The sequence below is a fragment of the Lathamus discolor genome, chromosome 4 (assembly GCF_037157495.1).
Source record: "Lathamus discolor isolate bLatDis1 chromosome 4, bLatDis1.hap1, whole genome shotgun sequence".
Lineage (NCBI taxonomy): Eukaryota > Metazoa > Chordata > Aves > Psittaciformes > Psittacidae > Lathamus > Lathamus discolor.
In genome coordinates this window covers 30845426-30873283 of record NC_088887.1, presented here as the reverse complement: position 1 = coordinate 30873283, position 27858 = coordinate 30845426, and the positions used below count along the sequence as shown (strand labels likewise).

The 27858-nt window shown below is 40.8% G+C and overlaps 1 protein-coding gene across 1 annotated transcript; it reads right to left on the bottom strand.

Moving 5' to 3' along the window:
• Positions 1–74: 74 nt before the first annotated feature.
• Positions 75–24057, bottom strand: LOC136012598 (trifunctional purine biosynthetic protein adenosine-3-like). Its single transcript, XM_065675692.1, has 21 exons — positions 23913–24057; positions 23027–23122; positions 22197–22371; positions 20511–20622; positions 20171–20230; positions 19216–19341; positions 17931–18018; positions 16472–16557; positions 15811–15979; positions 13499–13730; positions 13272–13366; positions 12443–12552; positions 10229–10427; positions 9399–9647; positions 8954–9106; positions 7453–7659; positions 6317–6457; positions 5863–5993; positions 4329–4470; positions 3006–3121; positions 75–1944 (listed from the first exon to the last, which is right to left on the bottom strand). Exons 1-21 carry the CDS (start codon positions 24055–24057, stop codon positions 1672–1674), a joined length of 3105 nt encoding a protein of 1034 aa, XP_065531764.1. The 3' UTR covers positions 75–1671.
• Between the last annotated feature and the right edge of the window lie 3801 nt (positions 24058–27858).

Genomic DNA, 27858 nt, shown 5'->3' with positions numbered 1-27858 from the left:
GGGATGCCAGCAGCACGACTGGAGAACTTGTTTGATACCATGGTGATCGTCTGGAAACCGTAACTTGTGCCTTGTTCTCTTTCAACATTTTATTTGTGACATTTGGAACATTCAGTCATGCATGCCGTGCAATTCAAATAATACACAACAGGAAGTTTCTACACAGTTACAACAAACCAAAAGCAAATTAAGCAATGTGCTTATCATAAAAAGTATCTATGTATACCAAACATTTGTGAATCTTGCCTAGTTACAGATCTCCCTATTTCTCCCAGGTCATGAAAAACCCATGTTCCTTTCTCCAGTCGTTGCTGTGCAAAAGACAGATACAGGTTTCTGTATGGCAGACCTCACAGGAGGGAACTGAATTTTTCTCCCTCCCCAACTACTGAAACACCATTAGCTACATTTTAGAAAAGAAAGGACAAATTTAGACTTTTCACTGTATCTGACTCATGCTCTCGAACAGCCTGATAAAGCCAAGAGGGAAATATACAGTATGTCCCTCACTAGTACAGTATGTGTAATACCAAAGAATACATTTTTTTCACTGTATCTGATGGATATTAGGGATCTCTCCTATGGAAAACTAGCTCTGGCTACTTCTTTTCTAATTTATTCAAGCAGCTTCTCAGCTAACATTCCTCCTCTGGTTTGTTACTTGCATGGAAGTCATTACTCTGGCAGCTATAAAATAGCTTCCACGGAAAAGGTTTTATTTAACAGCAGTGACTGGACCAAGCCAGTCATTCAGTCAACAAAGAGATTTTCCTGCTGTTGCAAGTTAAGCTGAGCATGCCTTGTTCTGCTGAGTTCAAGGATGAGGGAAGAAAAATGCCTGAAATCTGTGTTTCGAGTCGCTCCAACCAAGTTTTCATCCCTCAAGATCCAAATGTTTTAATCTGGAACTCTGGGAATGTCTCTGTGCCTCTCCTTTTCAAGGAGCAGGAAGAAGCGTCTAGTTGTATGCTCAGTGTGCGCTATCACATCATATTGACAATCTGTAAGGGGGGGTTGTTTCAGTTTGGTTTGCCTTCTAAGGTTCCCTGCCTTTTGGCCTTTGGGTCTTCTGCTTGGCAGTTCCCTAGACTCTGGCTCCCACACTGGTGCTTGTTTACGTATCCTCTCCTCTGCACCCTGAGGTGCTTCCACAGTGGTGGGGCTCACAAGGATGGGGTCCTTCTAGGCTCCCACCCCCTCCCACAGAACGATGCATTCATTCCCAATGCTTGTTCACTCACAAATCCACACTGTGCCAGGCTGTACCTTACTTCTGATCTGCCCAGACATGTCTGGCTCCTGTCTGTGGTTGCTTTCTGAAGCTCCTGGTGCTCTGCATCTTGGTGATGCAGCCAACAAAACTTGATTTCCCTCTAAAGCACTAGGCCACTTTTACAGCTTAAGCCCCCTCTTTGATTTGTACCACAGCATCTCCTTCACAGATGAAAGAACAGAACAAAGACATTCAAAATCTGGAATGAGAGCTTGGCTTCCACTGCCAATTTTGCAAAACGAGTGTAACTAAAGCTGCAAGCTAACGGAAAGGGATCATGGCTCAGAATGGAAACCTGTGACACTGATATGCCTGCAGTCAAAAAGACACACATCAAGGGCACAGAGGAGGAGAGAAGAGGGAAAGATGAGCAGACAGCAAACCACTTGTTAACCTGGCTACACCACATCATTTTCTTGAGGCTCCAGAGCCATGGGAGAGGATGTGCACTCTCTCTTCTCTTCTTGAGGACACAGACCTAGGCTCTCTTGTTTCCAGTATGTTTTACCATCAGCTCCTAACTGCACTGCTCCACTGGCCACCAGCTGCAGGGCAATAGGAAAAGCTCGACACTCGGCTTCTTTAACCCTTTCTGACAGCATCTCCTCCGTGTCATCTGCCTTCACAGACACTGGCTCCTGGTGGATCATTGCTTTCGGACTAGATTCCTCCTGAAATGGGGATAGTGGCAATCTTTTAGAAGAGGCTGGTGAACAGTCTTGGGAAGGCTGTGGACAATGTGCACAGGGCAGAGAAAGTCTTGTGAGAGATCTCAGCATGCATGTGTGTAGTTGTGTGCAGGAGGCCTGAAGTACATCTAGAGAGGCTTGCACCTCCATTAGGGGTACCCACATTACACCAGGGGGTACAGCGGGAAAAGAGACATGGGCTAGAAGACTGAGAGGGCAGTTTGCTGAGTAGGAGAAACTGAAAAAAACCCAAACCATAATATGGAGGAGGAAAACAGGACCTTAAGAAACCACAAACACAATGTAATCCCCATATCTTCCCGTTTTTACTGGTAGCAATCCTAAGATTTCCACACATTCCTGTTACCTCTTCCTGTTTCTGCCTTCAGAAATAAAAGAAAACAGCAAATTCCATGTCCTGGTCTTGTCTGCAATACAGCTAATTTTCTTTAGAGTTGATTTTCTTCCTAGTATCTGGTGCAGTGCTGTGATTTGGCTTTAGTCTGAGAACAGTGCTGATAACACACGGATGTTTTAGATGCTGCTAAGTAATGCTTACTCTGATCAAGGACTTTTCAGTCTCATGCTCTGCCAGTGAGGAGGGGCACAAGAAGCTGGGAGGAAGCAGAGACAGGGCACCTGACCCAAACCAGCCAAAGGGGTACTCCATAGCACAGCATGTCATGCCCAGTATATAAACTGGAGGGAGACACCCAAAAGGGACCAACTGCTGCTTGGGTTGAGCTGGGTATCGGTCGGTGGGTGGTGAGCATCACTGGGACTTCTTTTGGCCGGTGGGGTTTACTCCTTCCTCTCTCTTTCCTATTATTATTATTATACCACATTTGACTTTTATTTCAATTATTAACCCTTTCTTATCTTAACCTACAGATTTTTACCTCTTTTCTGATTCTCCTCCCCATTCCACTGGGGATGGGCTGGGGAAGTGAGCAAGCAAGTGCATGGTACTTGGTTGCCAGCTGGGCTTAAACCATGACATTCCTTTTCCTAATTTACTCAATGTTGGGCAAGAGGACACTTACCAGGACAAAATGCACGGTGCAGCCTGTGACTTTGTGTCCACTTTGCAGGGCTTGCAGATGGGCATTTCTGTCCTTTATTGGTGGGAAAAGTGATGGGGAAGCATTCAGAATTTTCCCTGGGCATTGGTATGAGAGGAGAAAAAAAAAAGAAAAGAAAATTAATTTGAACTGAATTCCCTTTAAAAATAAAAGTGAGATGTGATCATCAGTTCAAAATAGCAGCCCTGAACTCCACTCAGGAGTTTAAATGGTCTCAATGCAGTCAGAATGTAACAGGGCTTGTTCAGGTTCAGGTTAAAAAGCCAAACGCAGACAGGGTGTGACGATCTCCAAGGCGATCTGAGAAAGCAGCACCTTGATCTGAGGAAACAAGTGTTCTTCCAGGAACACAGGTGATGGAGTGCAGGCTTTGGCAGTAGCCAGGCAAGCTTGTTTCAGTTAAGGTCAAGAACCCCATTTGCTTTTGTGTCTGTAGATGGCCAGATAGTGGTAAGTCTCTCCCCTACCAGGTGACCAGCCCTCCTGCTGCAGAAGAGGGGCTTGGAAGCAGAGGACTTCACACTGCAGCTGCATGCAGAGACACTGCACAGATGGAAGTGATTTTCATAGGAAACATCATTCCCAAAGAAGCCTGTCCAAATGCAATCCACACAGTGAGAGAATAACTTCTGAGCAAAGCCCTGGGAGCTAACACGAGGCACCCAGAGGAATGTGCGTTTTAACCCTCCACTGGCCTGGAATGTGTCTAAAGGAAGCTCTGCCCCATGGCAGAGCCACATTCACTCAGCAGGCTGTAAGGCTGTACTTCCTGCACACAGTACAGAGTGATGCTACGCCATGCAGCCCTCAGGGCAGCACAGGAGGGAGATGAACTGAGAAATCAGTCTCTTTCCCATTTTTCCCTGAGTGACAACTGCAGGGAGTAAGTTCAGCACAACTCCCCAGCACTGCTCCTTGATGAATGACATCGTTATGCTACCTGTCCCCTAATGCAGACAGAACCAAACTCCTGCCTGTCCACAGGCAATCCTCCTTCCCCGAAGGAAGGCAGACAGATCATATCTGTGACCCTGACTTTGCCCCTCTGTTCCTCATTATGCCAGCACAAGGCAGTTCTCTGCCAGTGTGCAGTAAGAATCCCAGCACAGTCCCACTGGCTGGAAAAAATGAAAGTGTAGGGCAGCCCCACTGATTAACGTGCAAACCTCAGTGTCAGCAAGGCCATGAGAGGTTTAACCAAAGGACAAAGAACTGTGACTGTGTCATTGTGGTGAGAGCAAGCATCCATATTTTAATTTCTGTTTTACACTTCTCATTTCTTACCTTTCCATTTTCTGAGAAAAGGACTGGACAAAATTCTCATAAATCCTGAAAGACATATTAGTTCAACAGCAAATTCTTCAAGGACTCGGTCAATTGTGCTGTCAAATTCAGAGCGACTCCCATATAACTTATGATCAATCACCTAAAACATTAAAACACATCAAAAAACATATTAAGGCAATAAACCTCCTGTGAATGAAAGCAGCTACTTGGGCAACAAAGGGAAAGCAAACTGCATTTATGCCAGGGCACTTGAGGATTTAAAACATTACAAGTGGGTACATTATTCAGGACATTTGTGATTTTTCACATTCATATAAACATTCCTGGGACATTCACTTGCTAGCTGACAGTGGCTGTATCACACAGAGTGGTTTCTAGGACATGTACAAAAACTGCACAAAGAGAAGCCAACTGTGAAAAGAGAAACATGCGGGTAATGTGGTATAGAGGGAAATAAGGCAGAACACACTGGTAGATACTGACCTCTGACTCCAGAATGTCTAGCCAAAGGCTAAAGTAAAACCAGCAATGACTCGCTGGTGTCACCATCACCAGTTAGTCTGAAGTGGCTCAATGAAAAGCACAAACTCATCTAAAAGACAACAGATGGGCCAGAGACTCTGTGGAAGGCGAGGAGAAGTCAGGAACTTTTCTTATGTCTACTCCACCTCTCAGCCTCAGCTCCCAAGGTAACTGCTGATTCCTGACTCTGTTCATGAGGACATTCAAATAAGGGGCTAACAATCTGTCATGAGTTTGCCTACGGAAATGTGAATGGATTTTGACACATCTCCTTTTGTTTCCTAGACATGTCTTTATATTGCTAGGAAAAAATTATCACGAATCCAACCCAGCTGTTGAGGAAGCTTGCTGAAAACGTTTTTAATGCATGGGGAGCCTCTGTTTCCATCTGTGCATCGCAGTACTGACATGGTAACTGTTCAAATCTATTTAACGTTAGAAGGAAGAGCCCTGGTGGGTGGCATTCGAAATCCCAAGTTGATGAATGTTTTCAAAAGCCATGTTCTATGCTTAGACAAACACAGTGATGTGATGGTAATGCCTTTCTAGATTTCTTTTTATGAAACAAACCAGTGAAAATTTCTGTAACATAGTGCTATTGTACTGACCACAGACAGGAGGAAAGGCTAGTGTGGTGCCACTGAAAGTGACTGAGCACAACACAAGCCAAAGGTCTTTCTAAGAAGGGATTAGCCAAGCAGACAACACACTTATGTGTTTTGCAGAGTCTTACTGATTTAAAAGCTTGAACCTGCATAGGCTACAGTCTCAGACCCAAATCATCACAGCACTTGCAGCTTGAAATCCCTTCCTAACTCTGGAGTGTAGCACTCACTGAAGAGATGGGAAAACTCACAGCCTCCAATGAGCCCTGAACAGCTTTCAGCTCTGCCTCTGCTGGTAAATTTGACAGCTTTCTGCTACATCCATCCACTCTCAGTAGAAGTTTTAAACAGAAGTGAAACATGAAACATGAAACATAAGAAGGAAATGAAAAGAGTGTCTTTACCCTGGTGGGAATTCCAGCCCGGGCTGCATTTCGTAGCTCTTCAACACCAGACTTGTTGGAGATGACAAGGACAACCTGAGCACAACTGCCTGGCTCTTTTGCGTAACTGATGAGTGCAGCAAGGTTTGTGCCTCAAAGAAAGAGAGCAAACATTCATGAAATAGATAAGCACCTGTGCCACTGACAATTAGCTCTCAGTCCTGTTTATCTAACAAAAATCTTGCTTCCAACAACTGCACAAATAGAAGAGGACTAAGGAATATAGGCATTAATAAAGCTCACTTGTTAGGCAGTACAATACAACTTCTTGACTTCTAGTCAAAATACAGCCTTGGGGTTAGAAGGCTCCATAGACTCTACTGAAAACAGGCAAGGTGGATGCACTTGTATCAGGGCTGGTTCAGCCACTCCTTTGAAAGGACATTTGTCTCTGTGATGATAAATGTAAGCTCACCTGTTCCAGAGATGAGAACAGCTACTTTAACTTTGTTCTTTCTGGGTTGGTGTTGACTCTCAACAACAGCGTTATTCAGCAGATGCTGGGGGCTGCTCAGCTGCAGAGCTTCTAGAAGATTCTCGACTTCGATGTGAGAACCTTCTCCAAATATGTGAGGAAAACGTTAAAATACCTTGGCTTTTTTTTCTCCATCTAAATTTACTTTGTATAGTTTACCAATCATACAAATTTCAAATAAAAGAAAACATATCAGCAGTGAATTTACATTAGCACTAACTTGACTACAAAAACATGTACTACTTGAACAAACCAACTCATACTAGTTGTGCTGATCTTTGTTGTGTTACTCGCAGAACTGTTTACAAAGGCCTAGGTAAGGCATGGTCTTTTCAAGGATTATCCCCATTTTTTATACCTGTCTTCCTCTTTCTATTGTGTTGCAAAATTACTCTAAAAATGATGTTGCATTTTGGTTACCCAAACTGCTCCCCCAACAAAGCTGTTTGGTTTCCAAAGGGATTTTGGCTCATGTCTTGCTGCATGTCAATCAATGGACACACCAGAATGAAGACTTACAATCACATACAACTATACACAGCTGTGGCCTATTCTCGATCACACACAGGATCAGCGTAAGGAAGGGGTTACAAAGGAGGTGGGGTTGATCACCGTGATTATGGTAAAATATAATCACCTAATGTTTGAGTCCTTACCATCATTAGAAAGAATTACTCAAGTCTCAAGCAGGTACCTAGGTAAGACATTATTCAAGTACTGTGACTCTGAAAACAAGACAGTCACTTCTCAGTGTATTTAATAATGAAATCTAGATGTGAACGTCAGCCTAGTGAAACCACAGAAAAATGACGTAAACTACACAAACTTTGCAATAGGGAGTCTCCTCAGTGCCTACAGAACTGATGACAACTGGTGCCTCCCAGGAGATGTGCAGCATTTTACAGATCTACACTCTGAAACAACTTATCCTGTATTGACTTAAAAAATAAGTAGCGCAGCCATAAGCAGAAACTTCTCTGAAGTGAGACCAGGTGAACCTGTTACACTTCAAATCAAAACATGCTCTGTTTATTTTTTTGTGGGTGTCTTCCTTTCCCATTAGGACACCTGCTAACCTGTATCACAAGGGGCAACAACTTTCCCAATCAGCCAGGCTTCCTCATGTCGCTGTATGTCCTTGAGAACATGCTGAGCCAGGTCCTTCTGCACAACCAGCACTGCAGCAATCCCACAATTAAATGTCTGAGCCATCTCCTCCACAGAGAGGTTTCCCTCTCTGTAAAGCCAGCAAAAGATTTCTGGAATCTTCCAGCTGAAAGCATCTGAAAATGATTGAAATGTGTATATGGTCAGCACAAATGTTTGCTGCATGTCTTTTATTACGTATAGTGACGGTGGTGTGTTGCAAAAACTGACAGATACTAATTCTTGCCATTCTAAGAATACTGTTCAAGGAGGACACTGACCCAACTTCCAGTCAGCTTTATAGGTGCTGCTTACCTAGAGGTTTCTAGCCATAATTTGTGTGAGGCAAGTCTTTTCTAGGCTTTCTAATGAGAACATGTGAGAAACGATGGCAATCCCTCATCAACCAGAATAAAAAAGCTACAGATGACTTACATCGCTTCCATAAGAGATAAAGGAGCCATGGGAAAAATCATCTTCTGGCCTTTTTAGACTACTTAAGCAGATCCTGATTTTCTGTTTCAAAGAATCAATAATTAGTATAAGAGTCTATATTTAGTTGTATTGATGGGCAGACTGGAAAAGGGCTGAGTGTTCTACACATGGATGGGAAGCATGGATAGGCTTTGACAGTGATACTACTCACATGGGCATGGCCTTAGGCTGTCTGTTGAAAGTCTGACAGTGCAGACTTGACATCATGACTTCACTTTAGGAAACTAACAATCTCTCGGGCTTGTTATCTTCTCTGTGGTTCCAGGCACTGGCAGGCAAGCTAGGCACCACCTTGCCAGCTGGATTTATTTCTTTCCTTTCTAATTTCATTTTTGAGAAATACAGACAGACATACAGGTTCGTTCCTTCCCCCTTACCCTCTCCACAATATTTTTGGACTTGAATGAATACGGTTTTCTTTAATATTTTGAACTTTTTAATACTTTGCCCAATTTTGCCTTCAACAGAAAAAAATCTAGCTTACTTACACATCAAATGCTAATCTGTTGTGGGGAAGCTACCACCTGCCATAAAACTGCATTAAACCTGTATGTGTTTGTGTGTGTATGTGTAGTGAATCAAGCAAATTAATTCTCTCAACCAGCTTCACTGTATGGTCAAAGTGTTTAGTATGGAGAGATGTCTTCCAGAACAATGAATCTTCTCAAACACCTGCTGCCCTAGAGATGAGCTGCCTTCAAACTCTCCTTAAATTTCCCTTCTCCAACAAAAGGCTGGTGCTCATCAAGCACTGATGCTTACTTGCAATAGGAATGCTTTTGGTAGGTTCTTTGGAAAAGCAATCACTTTGGGTCGTTCAGTCTCGAACCACATAGCCACATACATCTCTGAGTAACTCTGTAACTGAAGCTGAAAAGTCAAGTCCATGCTGTATCTAAATTTTGTCAAACAGAAACAGTCATCTTTGATATTTACCTAGGACAGCACTGACATGTTCTGGCAGAATTCTGGATATGCCTTCCAGCAACCCCTCCTCAGCAATGAAGGCAAAAGCCTTCACGTGTCCTGAGCGAAGGACAGGCAGCAAAGATGGACTGTACATTTTTGCTGGGGTCAGCAGTATATCTCCTGCAAACAAAAGTGTCAATTCAATCAATTTGTTTAAAAGGTCATTAGGTATTTAATGGGAATGCTTCTCTGAGCAGGTTCTCTTCTGCTTTTTGTGGCAAACAACGTTGGGAAGTAGCAAAAAGTGCTGGCCTGCTTTTCCAAAACTGTAGATGCAAGCCCACATACCTACCCCAAAACTCAACTAACACCAACCCATCCTGAAATGAACAACCCTTGGCAGCACCTAGTTGTGGAAATGTCTGAACACAATTCAATTGCAGGTTTGCTTTTGAGATGAAAGATATTGTACCTAGAGTCTTGTCACAACTGCCAGGTGCTGGTGAGGAGTAGTGTAAGGAGGACATTAAGAGAATCTTCCTTATGATGCTAAAGCCACGGCCATGAATCCCAGAAGAGGCCAGTCCAATAAGCACATCCTCCTCCTCAGCTCTCTGCAGCCCCAGAAGCATCTGCCCTCGCTCCACTGCACCAACCACAAAGCCAGCCAGGTCATACTCTCCAGAAGAATACATGCCAGTCACCTCAGTCATCTCCCTGCCTAAATGGGGACAGAAAACAGACAGCACTACTTGTAAGCATGTTTTTATTGTCAATTTTAAATCTAGAGAATCCCCTAAAATAAGGAATGTATCCAGGACAGCTGCAGAAACACAGCCTAAGAAACACATTCAGATACATTTTAAAAATCCTTCTTAGTTTCTTACTTCACCTCAAGACTTCAATGAAATAAAGATTCATGAAGTTATTAAAAGAAGAAACTTTTTTATTATTATTTCATGCTACTCATCTGGCACCTCCCTGCTATGAATGAATATCAGAGAGGGAATGAAAACATATTAACACTTGAAGAATGTAAGGCATTCAGCTTTGTTCTCCTTTGTACAAGGGTAAAGGAGCAAGAATTAGAAACCAAATGCATGAACAGTAAAAATCATCCCTCTGTGCTGACACATTATACAGATAAGGAAGCGTTTAAGCCCAAATGCTTGATTGTTTTTCCCACTAAACAGAAAGCAGCAGTTCTAATGCCACATACTGCCCCTGCCTACAAAGTCTATTTCATTAGTAATCATTTCAACATCAGAATCTTCAAATCTCAAAGGAGAGAAACATTCATACCCAGGAAAGCACATCCTGCATTTCTGCAACCTTCAGCTATTCCTTCTTTGATTGTTTCAGTCACTTCAGCATCAAGTTTGCCACAGGCAAAATAACTGAGGAAGAAGAGAGGCTCTGCTCCTTGAGCCAGGATGTCATTGACACACATGGCAAGCAGGTCCTGACCTATGGTGTCATGTCTTTTACACACTTGTGCAATCTGCAAAACATGGTGGGAACCAGCAGTGGTGACAAGAAATATGCAAAACTCCAACATTAATCAGCCAAATAAGCAGAAACCTTTTTCCTGAAAAGAATCACTATAGAACATACATGCAGAAAATAACGCGGTGCACTAACTAGTTTAAATCAAGAGAAAACTGCTCACTTTCTTGCAGAGGAAAGATAAAGCTATTTTTGGTTTTTTTGAAACATTAATTCAAATTCTAGCTCCAGCTACCCAGAAATCAGCAGTTTGGGTTGTTTGTTCATTTGCTTTTTGAAATATTTATGTTAAATCCAGAATAAAAGGTGTCTAAACACAATTACAAATTCCCAGGATATTCAGACTACAGAACATCCTAGCAGTGTCAAAACATAAGATCAGGTTGCTCTAACATCACTGTGTGTTCTGCTTTACTTTTGCCTACTAATTTCACTGGGCTACGCAGCAAAACTGAAACAATTTGTTAAGTAGTTTTCTTAATAGTCCACAGGGAATGAGACCTCACCCCCACAATGCCCAAGGAATTTTTTCATGTCAGCCAACTCATGTCACGGACAAAAACACAGGCCTGGTCTCTAGGTCCCTTTGAAAACCAGGTCTTTCACAGAGCAGTAATATTTCCCTCAGGAAGGCTGCTATTTGGTTTTCAAAAAGTTATCAAGGTGTTTGCATCCTACAAGTAACGAAATCTCATTCAGACATCATGGCTTCTATAAAGTGGAAACATTTACGCTACTTTATTACAAGCAGAAGTTTCTACATTAGAGCAGTTCTGCTTGTAGATGCACAGCATCAGCTCACACTGTGCAACCTCTTTCAGTTACCATTTCAGGGTCTGAAATAGGACAAAGATTGAATACGCATGAATAAATTGTAAATTTATTAATTTACCTTTAAATTACCTTGTAAATTACCTTTTACTGACAAAGCTCTATCAATGTAGTTACACCTGTGCAAAAAAGCTCACTACAGGAAGATGGGCAAGCGAAAAATGTAGACACACGCTACCACTGAATTCAAAATGGTAACAGATCAACACCAAAACAGCCTGAGTTTGAACTACAAGTCTAATTTCTTTCTCCATCTAGTGGATGTAGAACTGCTATGGAAACCAGTCATCCCGTCTCCTTTGTTGCATTATAGCATCTCCCTCCCACTGATCTAGTAACAATTTGTATAAGCATCAGCCAACTTTTTTCGGCCAAGGAAGAGTCTTGGGAACAGTCTGTGTAAGCGCAGTTGGGAATGTCTCTCTGCCAAGCAGTCGGAACGAAGATGCACACGAGTCTGCACCAACAATTTTTTCATGCTCAGAGGTGTCCAAGTATGTAAGACTGCAAAAGACCTTCTGGATCATTATGTTCAGTCCTCTGCTGTTGTGGGAAGCCACACCATATCATCCCATTGCTAAAGGTATAAACAGCTACTTGAAACATGACAAGTTGCTGTGCTTGACCAGTGAAAGACAGCCTCAGACCTCCACTTCTCTGATAAAATCCTTATTCTGATTCAACATATGAGTATATTCCTGACTTAACTTATCCTATGTGGTTTTGTGTAATTAGCATTCTTTACCTATTGGCTTCTCTTCTCCTTTAATGTTTATCTCCATTCTTCTTTTTCCCAGTGCCTTGACAAAGGTGCCACTTCTCTGCATACAGTTTTTTAAGCTGACAGTTATCATTTTAACACTTCCTTGTATTCCTCTGAACTGACCTTTCTCGAAGCCAATGGACCCTCTATCCTATTGCAGAAATTCTGTTTCTTAGTTCAAGTGCACAGCTAATTTTTTTTGTTTTATTATCATTTCGTCACAAAATATCCAGAGCCTCATATTCTCAGTAAGATACGCACAGGGCTTGCTCAAACGATCATCTACAAAGCTCAAATGACCACTGTGCAGGACTTGAGATGTAGTTATAATGCTCAGGAGGTTCAGACAGTGCAACTGGCTGTGTCATTTAAAACAGTGTTGGGAGATAACATGCTACAGTCAACTTGCAAGCTACCTGCAGTTTAGGTCCAAGGCCTTTAGCTCGAGATACCAAGACAGGATCCTCATAACCAGATGCTTTCAAGTCAAAGAAACCAGCAAAGCCTCCTACTTCTGAATGACAGCCTGCCAAATGCAAACATGTCAAGGATCATTTTAAGGGAAATAAAAAGACCCAAAACACTCCACAAGACAAAGTACTGCAAATTATGGTTTCTTGGGGAAAACAGCACTGTGTCCACTGACAGAAACATGCACAGCTTTATGAAGCATGGACCCCAAAGTCACATATTTCACGGTGCTGTAAACAGATCTTTATTATTCTGTATTTCTGACCTACGGATTGTGTCCAGCAAAAGTTAAACATTTTACCAAACAGTTAACAGCTCATCTTTTCTCTTTATGTAGTTACTTTTTTCTAAGGGGAAAAAATCAACACGAATTTTTCCTCAGTAGATCACTGCTAAGAGGAAAGGACAGAGTCTGAAGAGCAAATAACATGTTCAGTGATTGTTAGCCACACCGTAATAACTGCTCAGATGTTGTACTCATCTATGCAGCCAGCTCGATCACTTCTGTCCAGTGACAGATTCCATTCCGTTAATCCAGGAGTCATTCTGTTCCCTAGATTAACCTTGATAATGTGCAGTTGTCTCCATAGTGAGCCAATTATTTTTTAATTAAGCAAAAGAGGAGTAATGAGAAAGAAGCAAGAGTTTTCTTGGTGACCCCAGGCCAACTTGTTAAGCGCAAGTTTCAATGCCAAGAATGCATTGCTCACCTCCTGGGGGAAAAAAATTCTGTTCCATTCAATGTACCAAGGAAATTCAAAGACTCAGTCTTACCTGATCTGGTACCACTTACAATTGATGTTTCCAGCTGATGAAACAAAACTTCACTGGTTACTGCTTCCATATGTCTCTCCTTGTATATTAGACCCCTGAAGAGAGTAAAAGACATGCTAGGAGCAGTAGTGATATTTTCTGCATAGATCATCATTGAGCACACAAATGGGAACAGATATAAAACTCTGGACTAGCATCTATTTCTGCTAGTGCCTTTGCTTACATACAGAGACTGCTTGAGAAGCTGTATACCCCGATGGCCAATGTCCTTCCTGTAAGTGGCACCCTTGAAATGTACGGCTGCTACACCCCTGTTGGCTTCTCCCAGTGCTTTCATCAGGTCCTCCTTAACAGCAGTAATGGAGAGGACTCTGCCACCACTTGTCACCACTCTGCCATCCTTCAGCGTTGTGCCAGCATGGAACACCTGTAGCCCTAATTCTTTGGCTTGCAGCAGCCCTACAAAAGTAAAAGGAATTCTCAATTCTCTGAGTACTTTTAAATCACATACCATGTTGGCAAAGCAGTGAAGATTGAATTCCTTTCTTCAGAAAAGGAAGAACAACAATAGAGCTTCCCCCCTTAACTTCCCTCTGAGAAACAGCATTACCAGTGAAGAGTATGCCACTCCACTTGGCCCTAAGACTCCTTTCTGAGACATCCAGTAAGGACGCAGATGATACAGAAACAGAAATAAGAGATCCATGAGCTGGATCTCTTATAACTCTTATAACTACCCTGCGCCAGAGCAAAGCTGTGCTGTATATTGTAATTGTGCATAATTTGTGTAGAGCTTTCCTGCATAAAATCACAGTTTATTGCCTGGGTTCCTCCCTCTCCGTGACATTAAACCATTAATGCTAATGTTACCTCAGCACTCCCTTAGCTATTCTGCAGTGTCCACTCTACACAATTCCACCCCTGGAATTGCTTTACAGACACTTACAGGTGGCTGTCCAACAGCTAAAACATTTGATGTGTGTTCTTTTCATTTTTCTCGATGTATTTCCCTATTAGAGGAAAACAAAATTGTTCAGGGGGTTTTCAGTTTCATATTTTGAGGAGAGAATAAGGGAAAAGGAGGAGCTGCTGCCATCATCTGGAAAAAGCAAAACAAAGCAGTTTCCCTCTTACTATCAGCCATATAGATTTCATAAATAAAAAGGACCTTTGTACTTGCTGAAAGTACAGCGTGTTACATTGCCAAAGCACAGCCCTGACAAGGTCAAAGCCGAGCCCCAGCTGCCTTGCAGCAATGGAAACCTAACTCCTTCCTATCATGTTTTAAGGAATACTCCAGAATAAAATGTTTGGTAAGCCATTAAAATGTGGCAATCAACATGAAACATGGGAAAAAACCTAATAAAACCCACACAGCTCCAGAGGCTGGAGTATAATAATAAACAAATGGACTGAATTTCATTGTTTCAACTGGGTTTTTTTTTTTGTGATTAACAAGCAGGGGGGGGGTCATACCATCTCATTCCTAAAGATACGAGTATCAGCCTGGAAAAAGTTAAGTTCCTGAGTCTGACTAGTAAAAGGTAGCTTGATACCAGAAGGATTCATTCAGTTATGTGGTATGGACTTTCACAGTTACAGAAATGCAGAGTTCCCCACAATACTACTGACAAAAAATAAATACAACAAGGGAATTAGGAGAGTGGATGAGGAGAATGTGACAACAGAAATCTCAACAAGGGCGAAAGCAACACAACATGACCTTCTCCCTGGCTGAGGTAGGGTAACTGGGATTATGATGAAAATAAGGTGGCCCCAGATCAGTTGTCTGGGTTGCTTTACACAGGGCACAGTGTTGGACTGGCAAGGCAGCAGCTGAGGGGGAAGGAAAGAGTTCTGCAACAGTTCCATCTGTTTTTAAACATTAAAAAAATCTTAATGGGATATTAAACAACAATAATTTTAAGACATAAAATCAATATGGATCTAAAGCCTAAATGCCCACCTTTCCAAACCCTTCAGCCCTGTGAAGAGGTTCTTACTATTATTACACAGCAATGACCCTGGCTGGCTGGCAGAAGGGAAGGAACCAAGCTGATGGTGGAAGAATGCACGGCTCCTATTTGAAAGGCCACAGGTCCTCAAGGCTCACCCTTATCGCTCATCAGGCACTAGCTAAGATAATGCAACCTGCTGGCAAGAGAGCAAAGATAGGAAAAAGTAGTCGTGTGCTGACAACATCGCAGCCCACGTTTCTAGCACAGTTTGTGGAAGTCCTTCATGTGCACACACCAGGGTGGTTCCAGGAAGACACAGTTCCCCATCAACTTCTTATCTCAGTAACCAGCTACAGAGAAAGCTTTATGGAATAATGTACCTTTAAACATTTAGACACTGAGCTATGGACAGGCATACACTCCAGTTACAAGATCTTGCTGAACAGCTATCTGGTCCACAAGGACAAGGGTTGATGCATCAAAGCAGACTCTAATAGGGTGTCACGGGTGGGATGGAGAAAAGCTGTACAGGGAGCTTCTAGGAGAAGAATGCAAACCTACTGAAGTACTACTGCTGTTACCTGTCACCTCCATGCCCTTGTCATAGTCTCCTGGATATCCTGGACTTGCCATGACCACACACACAGCTGTACTATTTTCTGACCAGGCTGGCAAGAAGCTGCAGAGGTTGCCATCAATTGTTGCTTGAATCACTTCATAAAAATCATTTTTAAGCAGTGGAAGAATTACCTGCAAAGAAGTTTCATTGTGATAGAAGTTAATTTTTATTTTGCTGAACTTGCTGAAATTCAGCTTAGGGAAAATTCAATTAATGGAGTATACTCTGTACCTGCCAAACTGAAAATCCCTATACCGGTAATTTGGAACCTACAGGTGAGCATTAATTTGCAGCATCTTTCTGCTACAGTCATAAATTTATAAACATGAGATGTGAGATTATGTAGAAGGAACATGAATTTAGGCTCCTCCCATTCTGATTCTATCCAGAAAAGTAAAACCTGAGGAAGAGCTCTTTAAGTTACAGTCTTTAACTAATAATTCATAGAAGCTGACTAACCACAGTTTTAAGTCACGTCATACAAGACATTCACATTTAGATCTGCATTTTCGGGGGAAGGAAGATACAAATTCAGACATGGCACACATTTACCTAGAGGTGAGCTAGAACACTCAGGGGTAAAAGAACAAAGCATATTTAAGTTGCTAGTATCTTTCACTCACCTGGCACTGAGGGTCACCAAATTGACATTTAAAGTTTAAAATTTTCAAACCATCTTTGGTAAGCATTAAACCTGTTTGCAGCACACCTAAACAGAAAGAACACAGCCAAGCAAATTAATTTGAACACTCACTTTTCAAGAACTCCTTTAAATTAAATTTAAAAGGTTGCCCAGAGCGATGGTGGACACATCATACCTGGAGACATACAAGGCCAGGCTGGATGTGGCTCTGGGCAACCAGATCTAGCTGAAGATGTCCCTGATCATTGCAGGGGGGGTTGGAACTAGATATCTTTTGAAGGTCCCTTCCAAACCAAACTATTCAATGATTCTATGAAATGCAACATCACATCTTGGAATGTGGGATGCATTTCTGCAAATCATAAGGAATCAGGAGCAAGGATTCTGCAAGCACTTATACACAAGTCATAAAAATTCCACAATAACAAAAAAAAAAGGGAAGCAGCAACCTGAGGAACATTCCATTGCATTTCAGGCTGAATACAGCAGAAAGCAATGTTTCTGCATCAGAAAGTCAAGTTCTATCTTCTGTTACAGCTCTCTAAATGCAGGCGTTCAGAGATCAGAAGGAACTGACAGGATGAAAAAAAAAACAGTTCTCATAAAACCCCATTCATTACACAGACCTTGTGATTTTCTTACCACTAAGTAAGTGCACTATTGTTATACATGAATATAGACGCATAACTCTGTATTTCAGTCAAAAATACCAAACCAGTAATTCACTACTGCTGTTAACAATCAAAATCAAAGAAAAATTTATTGAAGTTGGTACTGGGTAATTTCTACTGCAACACACATATATGCATATGGCGATCTAAAGAAAGTCTTTCCCTGTATAATCAGAAAACCAATTGCCAGAGAATAACAAGTGTTAGATTTTAAACCCGGAAAAGGATCAGGTCCTCCACCATCATCATGAAAATGCTCAACTCCCACTACATTCTTACTGCAGATTTCGGCATTGTAAAAAAGTTACCAAATAGCAGAGAAAACATCTCAGGCTGGAACACAAATCTTTAGATGTGTGTGGTCCTCAGTACCTCCTCAGTATCAAAAGCAGCCACTGGTTTTTAGTGACAGTTGTGAGCATCACCTGCCTTTTTCAAAAAAGGCTGAAGACAGAGATCTTCAGAAAATTTACACTGCTGTTTGGAGAAGTGAACAGTACAATTAAGTACATAGTATATCCTGAACTACAAAGAGTCTGATTGAGACATTCATAATACAAAAAATATTTAATAAAAATACATATGTTTTGTGGAGAAAAGGCAAATTCTTCTCAACAAAGGAAGAGCTATAAAGCAAAACCAGTGAGGCTTAATACTGAAGGAAAAATTAACTACTTTAAAAACATACATATTTGGCATTCAATAGCAATCTCTAACAAGGAAACTACCCTTGACATGACTTTGCTTTTCAGGTGAATGCTTACTTACCTACATATGCTGTTCCTTCTTGTCTCATACTATCAACAACGTGTTGAAGGATAGCATCATTGATTTTCTCTAGAAGAACTTCTGGAACCTGATGATCAACATCAAACTGATTGAGACAGTGATGACATTTGCTGAACTACCTCATAGGACCTGGAAGGACTAGGGTAAGTAGATGCTTCAGATATGTTTTCTGCTCTCCAACCCCAACCACTGCGCACCTTTCATTAGAGTGCTGCTGTCTGAAGGCCAACTGCACTAACCCTCTGTCTCCCAAGATTTTTTGTTTGGTTCTTTCCTCAGAAGGCCAATTTTTAGGAGGTTTAAGACACAGGAAACCTGAGCTGCACACAGTAAGATTGTTCCTGTACTCACAGCAAAAGAACACTAATAATATACTTGTGCAGCATATTTTAAAAAATGCACTCAGCTTTAGGAATCAACAACAAGGAACACAGTATTGTGTGCAGTTCTGGTGTCCTCAACATAAAAAGGACACGGAACTGCTGGAACAAGTCCAGAGGAGGGCCACGAGGATGATCAGGGGACTGGAGCACCTCCCGTATGAAGACAGGCTGAGGAAGTTGGGGCTGTTCAGCCTGGAGAAGAGAAGGCTGCGTGGAGACCATATAGCAGCCTTCCAGTACCTGAAGGGGGCCTATAGGGATGCTGGGGAGGGACTCTTCGTCAGGGACTGTAGTGACAGGACAAGGGGTAACGGCTTAAAACTTCAACAGGGGAAGTTTAGATTGGATATAAGGAGGAAGTTCTTTACTGTAAGGGTGGTGAGGCACTGGAATGGGCTGCCCAGGGAAGTTGTGAATGCTCTATCCATAGCAGTGTTCAGGGCCAGGCTGGACAGAACCAGGGTGGCATGGTTTAGTGCGAGGTGTCCCTGCCCCATGGCTGAGGGATTGGAACTAGGTGATCTTAAGGTCCTTTCCAACCCTAACTATACTATGATTCTATGTTTAAGACACAAGGACTCCAGGCACGTGGGGAATTTTGTAGGGACATTTCAAGGGATGCTAATAGCAGCAGAGAAACACTCAGTTAATCATGAACACTCAGAATAATGAAAAAGTTAAGAGACCACTCCTCAGAATACTGGCTCACTAAATCCTGAAGAATGGCAAAAAAAGTTTGAGCCCCACATTGTACTTATACAAGCAAAGTGTCAATCAATTCCAGAACTCTGGCCTATGTGATAAAAACAAGACTGAGCCCTAAGGAAGATCTATTAACCACAGATGTGATCCTTACTGCAGGCTGAGGAGGACTGCTGTACCTGAGGAACTGGGCAATAGGCTCCCATCCCTCCAGTGTTTGGACCCTGGTCACCATCCAGCAATCGTTTGTGGGCCTGGGCTGGGGGCATTGAAGCAACAGTGACACCATCCGTGAAGCACAAGCACTGTTAAGAGATGCACACAATACAGAAACAGTGACAATGTCCTGTCATAAGAGAAGTTAACACTGCTGGTCCACAAGCTGAGGCTCAGTTCTGCCAGGAAAATTTAAGAATCGAAGATAGAAAGCAATAGAATGCACATGCAGCAGGATTCTACTGCAAGCCCACTGACCTGAAGGATTCATGGAGCTTGCTTTCTCATTTTTAAATAATCAAGAGAAACGGTGGCCCTCATAACAATTCCTTTCTGATTAATTAGATCTTGACCTATCAGTCACGTGAACATATGCTTACCTTAAAGTACATGAATTGTCTTTGTCATTGACTGGACAGTATTATTTATGGTTCAAGTTAAACCTGTGTGTTTGCAGATCTGGGGCCTGAACTAGTGTGAGGTATTCTCAGTGCAGGACAAAACTTGCCCAAAGAACTTGTTTTCAGTTTTCATGTGGCATATAGTAAGCATTGCTTCAGTCTTGTAAGCCAGGGAAAGTGCTAACTAAAATAGGCACTAAATATGAGTACAAAGTTATTGATGTAACATGAATTACCAAGACAAAGTCCATACAAACATGTTTTCAGGTCACCTTGGGATAAAAATATCATTTTCCACCTAAAAAGATCACCATAATTGCAATTTTATGGCTAATGTAGAAGAAAATTCTACAGACAACATGCATTGATTATCATGATAGCAAGTTTCTTAGATTTGTTGATGTAAGTGCAAATAAAACAGGAAACCTATTTGAAACAACGAACTCATGCATTTATGCATAGAGCATAACAGTAATGCCAAAGAAAAAAGCACTTAATCACACCATCTACCACATACAGAAAGTTCTTCCCCTTGAAGAAGTTCTTCAATAACAACCATCTCTCCAAACATTCTGTCCTGTACAAACAAAAAAAGTCTCCAATTAGTAAACATGACATCTATTGGCTAAATCCTTTCTTCATTTTAACTGAAAAAAAAAAAAAACCCAAAAAACCAACATATAGGAAAAGTCTGGCTTGTTTGAAGGGAATTTGAGGATGATACCTAGAGAAATTCCTGAGTCAAATAGGCAAGCTTCTCCTCTAAACAATTGCTTCCTGTGGCCAAAATTAAAAACTCACAGGCTACAGAACATCAAGAACTGGATTTCCCACTGATTAATTAAAGATTTACCCACCTGCATAATCTCTTGGACAGCTCTGCAGGCTTCTTCTTTGCTGGCTGTAATAGTCACTTCTTTTCTAGCAGCAGGGCCCCTTGCCCGTACAACTCGTGCAGGAAAGTCTGTGCTTTAAATGAAAGCAAAAGTGAGATTCAGGCATCCCTATCATATCCAATGAAATTATCATTTCTTAAGCTGAATGCCTCCTATAGTCTTTCTTTTTTTCTGAATGGCTGAAGACTAACATATCGAAAAAATATGCTCCCTGCTAGCCCATCCTGTCATGGAGGTGAATGGACTCTAATAGCCCTTAACACAGGACTGTGAGCCAGAAATCCATGAATTCTGTTGTTAGTTCTGACACCAGCTCAGCGCATACCCTTGGAGAAGTCACCAAACTTTAACACCTAACAGTTTCTTCCTCTTTTCCCTGAGTTGGGTTACTGTTTTATTCCTGTTGTAGGTTTGGAAAGACAAACTCATTCATGATTTATTGGTTTATAACACCAGATTACAGTACATAATCCTATAAATCATTATGGAAGTCCTGTTTAGAATTGTAAGGTTAAGGCTGAGTTAGGTCTTCCATGTAAAGGATATACTAGAAGTAGTGTATTAACACTGTATCCCCAGAATTGCTCCACTTACTCTTAAACACAAACTAAATCTAGAAGGAAAAAAAAAAAAAGAACAAAACAGCACAGTCAACATATATTAACTTCACTTGATCCATTCATCTCTCTTAGCTTGCGTTCCTTTTGAGGAGCTGATTCTACACACTACTAACTGCCCTGTTTTCTGAAACAACATCTCATCCCTAATATCCACATCAGTATTTATATTAGGATAAATCTCAAGCCTGGATTTATACAAGCAGCCAAAGCAGGCTCACACAACGCTCCCTTTCTCCACATCTCTGTGTGCTGACCTGAGACAGTTTTCCTTTTTGAGTCTTATGCATGCTTACAGACATACAAGTTGTTGGCCTGTTTCTCTACATGGCCTTAATATAGACTAAATACTGTTACAGAGCAAGTCAGTGAAAAGGTTGTTTTTACTGAAAAAAAAAAAGTTCCACTAGAGATAGTAGCACATGACAGCAAAGACAAGAAGTCCCTGAAACTGACACACAGCCACAGACCAGTGTAGCTGAACACAGCAGCTGCTGTAAGACTGGACCAAAATAGCCACAGCGGTAAGTTACTTTCCCAAAGGATCCTCAGTGACTTACGAGGTATTACTGCTCAAGGCAATTGCAGAGATATGCAGTTACTTTTCTCTCCATGTAAGAGAGATGCTGTCAAGCCTTGAAGAAATAAGAGGATCTTCCTTAAATTGTATTTGACCAGTACCTCCCACATCACTCCACAGATAGCATTTTGCTAGTACATGTCTGTGTAGAAATGACTCTTAACTTTACAGAAAGATTTATTGAAATATTTGTCTCCATTTTTCTGTCTTTTAAAAGGCTAACTAGCATCCTGAGGAAGCTGATGAAAAGGAATAAGAGCTGTGACCTGTGAACAGAAAGATTAACCTGTTTAAGTTTCTTGCATCTTCACCATCTGTCTCTATTTACATTAGGTAGCTACTTGAGAAGAACAACAATTGAAAAGTTACCAAGCTCTAGGCAACTATGATGGGTGAAGGCCAAATGCATAGCTAACCTGACAGAGGAGTTTCTAGTATCAAAATATTTACCTGATAATAAACCTACAAGCTTCCTGAGGATTGGTGAAGGCTTTCCATCTTGCTGTTGGAATCCTGTGTCGATCCAGAAAGGCTTTGGCAAAAGTGGTGTTGGATGCCAGCTGGGCTGCTTTTGCAGATGGACCAAAACACCGAACTCCTGCTGCTCTCAAGTCATCAACAATCCCTAATTACCAAAAACAGCAAAAGAATCGAGTTGTGTCTTTGGAAACACCAAGCCTTTCTGACAAAAGGAAAGGCACATAACCATTCCGGCGCTCTGTTACTATGTTTCCTTGTCTCAGAAGAGCTAACTAATCCTTAAAATAAAGTTCTGCATATCCAATGACCTGTTTCATCATTTAGTTTTAAGAGGTCTTTAGCTCTTTACATTATTAAGCACTGTCACAATTACCACCCCATGACTACTGTTAGGACTGTCCGGTACTTCTGTTCACTGTTGAAGACATGGAGATCTTACTGTACCACATCTCAACAAATGCACATGATGGTCTGGGTACTGTAGCATACAGCAACAACATGAGGACTATTGGAAGAAAATTCTTTAATAAAGGAAAGCAGAAGAGAAGACACAAAGAATACTTGTAACCATTACTGAATCTTGATCCTGCATGATTTCCCCTGCTGATCTCTAACATACAAAAAGCAGCATACAGCTATGAAGCCACATGTTTTAAGTGACTACAATTTACGTTTACAAGATAATCCAAATTGTCTTGCTCTTCAGTTTAAAGTCAGCATGTATCCTAAGACCTGAAAGAAGACATTTTAAAACAGAATTTAAGGTGCTGATTTTTACTGTCAATTTATTTTAGCCTTACCAGCTGCCAGAAGAGCTTCTTCTCCAACTAACACAAGTCCAATGTTATGATCTTTGCAGAACTGGGTAACTATAGTGTGATTGCTCACCAATACAGCTAAAAAGGAAAAGGAAATATAATTAAGTCACTACTGTAAAGCCTAAATAAGAGATGGGAGATGAAAATGTGATTGTTCTATCTCCCTAATAAGTAATATTAAAATAATGGAACAGTCCATTAAGGGAAAAGTAAAACAAACAGTATAATAATAACAGAGTCCAGAAGCAACAGTGAACATTTGCAACTCGTGCTACCTTTTTAAACTACTAACTTATTAAATGTATTTTCTTTGCTGGATGTAATCAATATAATTTTTTTAAAGCTGCTTATCATAACAGGATATAAGCTTCAAAAAGTAAAATGGTAAGTTCATATAGAAACTCAACTTCAGCATCTGAGCAGAGATTTACTCAATGCCAGAGCATGATGTAGCTAAATTTAGATGAGCAGCCTGGGCTGACACCAGAAGAGTTTCTATTCAGAGCTTTGTAACTTTAAGCCTTCTATTCCTCTGCTAAGTTTTGCTGAAATTGGCCAGTGAATTCAAGTTTAACAGTGAGATGAGGTGTAGAAATACAGAGTCTCGTGTAAGCCTGACTATCTTAAGAAGCTAGGCTAACAATAGATACAGTACAATGTTTTATTAGGCAGTTCTAAAATTCAGTAACAAAACATACAGAAAAAACAACTTTCTGCCTTAAATAATTAGTGGTACCAGTGAAAGAAAAGAGTAGCTGTTATCTCCTACTAACTCAACACAAGTGTGGCCAGTTCCAAATGAAACAAACTCTTTCAGTTCTGTTTTACTGATTGCTTGACACATATTTTTCCCCACCCCTCTTTTTACCTGAATTTGAAATTTTTCCACTGTCAGCTGTTCCTGCATTTCCTGGAGCAACAAACACATGTTTTACATGTGGAGACTGGGCCAGCTTCCAAGCCAGTGCATGCTCTCTCCCTCCACTGCCAATCACAAGCACTCGATCAGCCATGAACCTGTGCAAACCCAGAGTGAACATATATAGCACTATATATTTATTTCACAAACCTCTGGGAAAAAAAAGCAAAAATATAGAAACTACATCACTCATAACTGGTACTATCAAGACAGTTTGTATTAGAAAGGTACCTATAAGACACCTGAACAAAGTAACTGTACCAGCAGTGTCACTGGATGGAGGCATCATTCACATTTGATTTAAATGCTGCCAACAATGAAATTACTGAGAATTTTTTCCACTTGTTTCAGCACAGATAAGATTTCCTCTCTTAAGTATCCAAACTGAAATAATCTTGTCATGACAAGGTCTCATCAAGTCCTTCGCATAAACTACACAGGACAGGACTGAAAGTTTAATACAAATACTCTAGGTAACTTACCAGATAAATGTAACCCTGTAGTCAATCTAGGAACTTTTATGAGTGCAAACATGCTCAGTAATAAATGGCAAAGACAGTCTTCAAAACAGATTTTATACTTTGACAATTGAACAGCATGCTCAATAAAAGAACAGCAGTTAATTTCACTAGCACACTGACATTTAAACCAGTTCCTCAGTAATATTTCTTGGTAAATTAATTGTGATTTATTTCAGGAATATTATCATACTCAATGTAGGTCACATCTGCAAACTTAATTTTTCTGTATGTGCTGAATGTAGACAAATGTCAGAAAGAAAAAACACCACAGAACATGACCTTTAAGGAAGCTGCTAAAGGCATAAACCAGTCCTTACCTAGGAAATAGATAATAAATTACAGATATCATAGAACACTAGCTTTGCAAGTCAACATCAGCATTCTTTTCCCAGGAAATCACAGCCATTGGTTTGAGTTCACTGCATAGCTTCCAAAGGCAAACAGAAGCTAAGTGGTGACACTGAGGTATAATATTTCAGAAAATAAGTTAATAGAACTGTGATAAATCAATAATCATGTTTAAAGTTCCTGAGAGGGTATTAAGAGGTCTTAACTTGGTATCAGCAAACTAAAATGTAACTATATATATTTTCATCATTATTAAATTGTTCAAGTACAATGTTAGTACTTCAAGTAGCCTGTCCATGGGGACTACAGATGATCATGGATTAACTAAGAGACTTATTTTAAGTATTGCACTCTATGCGTATAAACACAGGACATATGTTTAATCCTCTATCAATCGCCAGACTGATTTCCCTGCAATAGATTTTTCTGGTCTTTATGCTGTGTGACAGTCCAATATGTCAGACTTTGTCTTTCCTTCTGTCACTGCTTGATAAATAATTCTGGAGTCACTAGGAAGTTGCTGTGAACTTGAAAGTAAAGGGTTACAGCTGCTCTGTCTCTAACAAAGACATGAACATGCTCTCAATAAAGCTTCATTAGGCACAGTGGTCCAACCATTACTAATAAAATGCAAAGTGTTTTTGAAAGCATAATTATTTTTTTCGCTTAAATATAATTTTGTAATTCATTGAAGTTTTCTAATGCAAAATAGATTAAAGTTCCTGTCTGGGAAGAGAGTGAAACCTACCCTGTGGAGAAAAATGCGCATTTCCATTCCATATCATAGTTAGGACATTAATGATATTTTTTGCAAAGCAATTCAAAAGCATGCTGGAAGAAAAGAAAGCTGGTAAGACAGTTGGTCCTAGCGGAAAGGCTGTAAAGAGAATGTCTCACTTGAATAATCTTCCCTTACCGTGTCAGACCCTGCTCTTTGTCCACAAAAAATTGAAGAGTCCTCCAGACAGATTTGAGTTCTTCCTTCACCTCCTGCTTCAGATCAAAATGATTTCTGACCTCCTAAAGCCAAGGAGAATGGTGAGAGGGTGAAAGAAACAGACAGACGTGCAAACTGCCTAACAGCAGAATCCCCTTGATGCCACCCACCCTTCAAAACAAACCTTCCCACAGATTTCAGCAGTGTGGACCATTCTCCTCTCTTTCCTTTTTTCCTTAGCTAACAACAAAAACAACTCCTCCCCACCAATCAGTCCTACGATGTTAATGGTATTCAACCCTAGTGAAAAAAAAAAGAAAGAAAAAAGAGCTACAATATGTATCAAAAAGCTGAGATCATTCCTCAGTTCCCATGTAACAGCAATTTTATATCCTCTGACAAGTAAAGAATCTCAAGGACAACTTGTAAAAATAAAACATAAAATCATAGAATCAACTAGGTTGGAAAAGACCTTTAAGATCAAGTCCAACCATTACAGCTGAACACAAACATTGCAGTTAAAGCCTGCACACAGAAATCTCACAGGTCTACTCATTGTAATAGGACATACCCTTACATGTATATATGTAAAGGTTATTATATCTAGCAGACGCTGGAATTGTGCCCCCTTAAATACTACTCTTTTTACGTCTTGAAGACATTTAATACAAACAGTGCCAGAGATACAATGTATATAATACCTGTCATTTTATTCTTTACTGGTTCTTATACCACCCTCTTTACTATCCTAATCCTTTCCTGGTACTATCTGAAATCCTTTGGTTAATGTTTGGCAAGCTTACAGAGCTACCGCTCGTTGCTGAAAATAAAATTAATGTATCCCAACATAGCACTAAGTACTACCTGTGTGTCTTAATGACACAATGAGAAATAAAACCACATTAACAGAAACACAAGCCATTCCTTTCACACCACTAAAACTCATTCTTAAGGAAATCAGTGAAGTTTATTTAAAACTTCTATGAAATTAACAGCTTCTGTGCTGTTAAACAGATGCTGTACTTGAACCTCCCAGTTTAAGAAGACATGCCTCCTACAGTAGTCTTAAGCATCACTTACCAGTATCTGTAGACTGCCTTCCTTAGACTTGCAAACTCCCAGTTCTGTATTGTCTACCTGTAACTGAAGAGCAAACCAGCAAAAGGAAAGAAAATTCTTATTTCTCATAAGAATTTCTCTCTTTTACAACGGTTTTCAGATTTATTTTCTTCTAGTCAGAAGGCTGTGACAATTTTTAAGTCAGAAACAGAACTCGTGCAGCCCTGAAACATCTCTCTGCTACACGACTGGCCAGCAGAACATGATTAAACTTCTTTTCAGTGGGTCAATTTGTATTGCAATTATTTGATCAACTTGTTTTCCTAGGTAATGAAGTGAATATACAGTAGATAGAGGCAATATACACCAAAAGTTCCAATATCAGAATCTGACTTTCACAGAAGGCGAATCTGAAATTAAAAAATGCAGAATACCATTATCTAATGAATAGAAATAAAAAATCTCTCTGAAACAATGGATTTTAGAATTGTTTATTCACCAGGGTAGCATACTGGTAAAGCTGTATCAGGATGAGCAGCCAGAGTATAACATTGGAGGCTGTAAAATAAAGCAGATTGCTCTGTGTGTTTGTTGTTTCCTTTCTGACATCAATGCCACCATTGCATTGGCTGGATATGGTGCATGCTCACCCACACCCCATCAAGAACCATTAATAAAAAACGCAGGGTTTTTTTTCCATTTTTTTTTAATAATACATGCTGGTATTCAGGGAGGAAACAAATTGTTGCCTTCCATCTGCTGGGCCTTCAGTTCATGCATCTGGGTCCTCCTTTTCAGGCTGAGGATGAGAACTGTTTCTTGGCTTCAGCTTTCCTTAGCTGAAGTCACCATTTCCCAATAGCCAGCTGATGCCATTCATGGAGGCTGCAGGAACAACCCTCCCACGCACTGACTGCCCCACAGCAAGGCAGCAGGCCCAGAGCTCACGTCACTACAGGCCTGGCACAGCCTTTCTGGGTGAGCCCAGTGAATGATTGCTTATCCTACTGCTAGCATGGCTGCTGAGGGA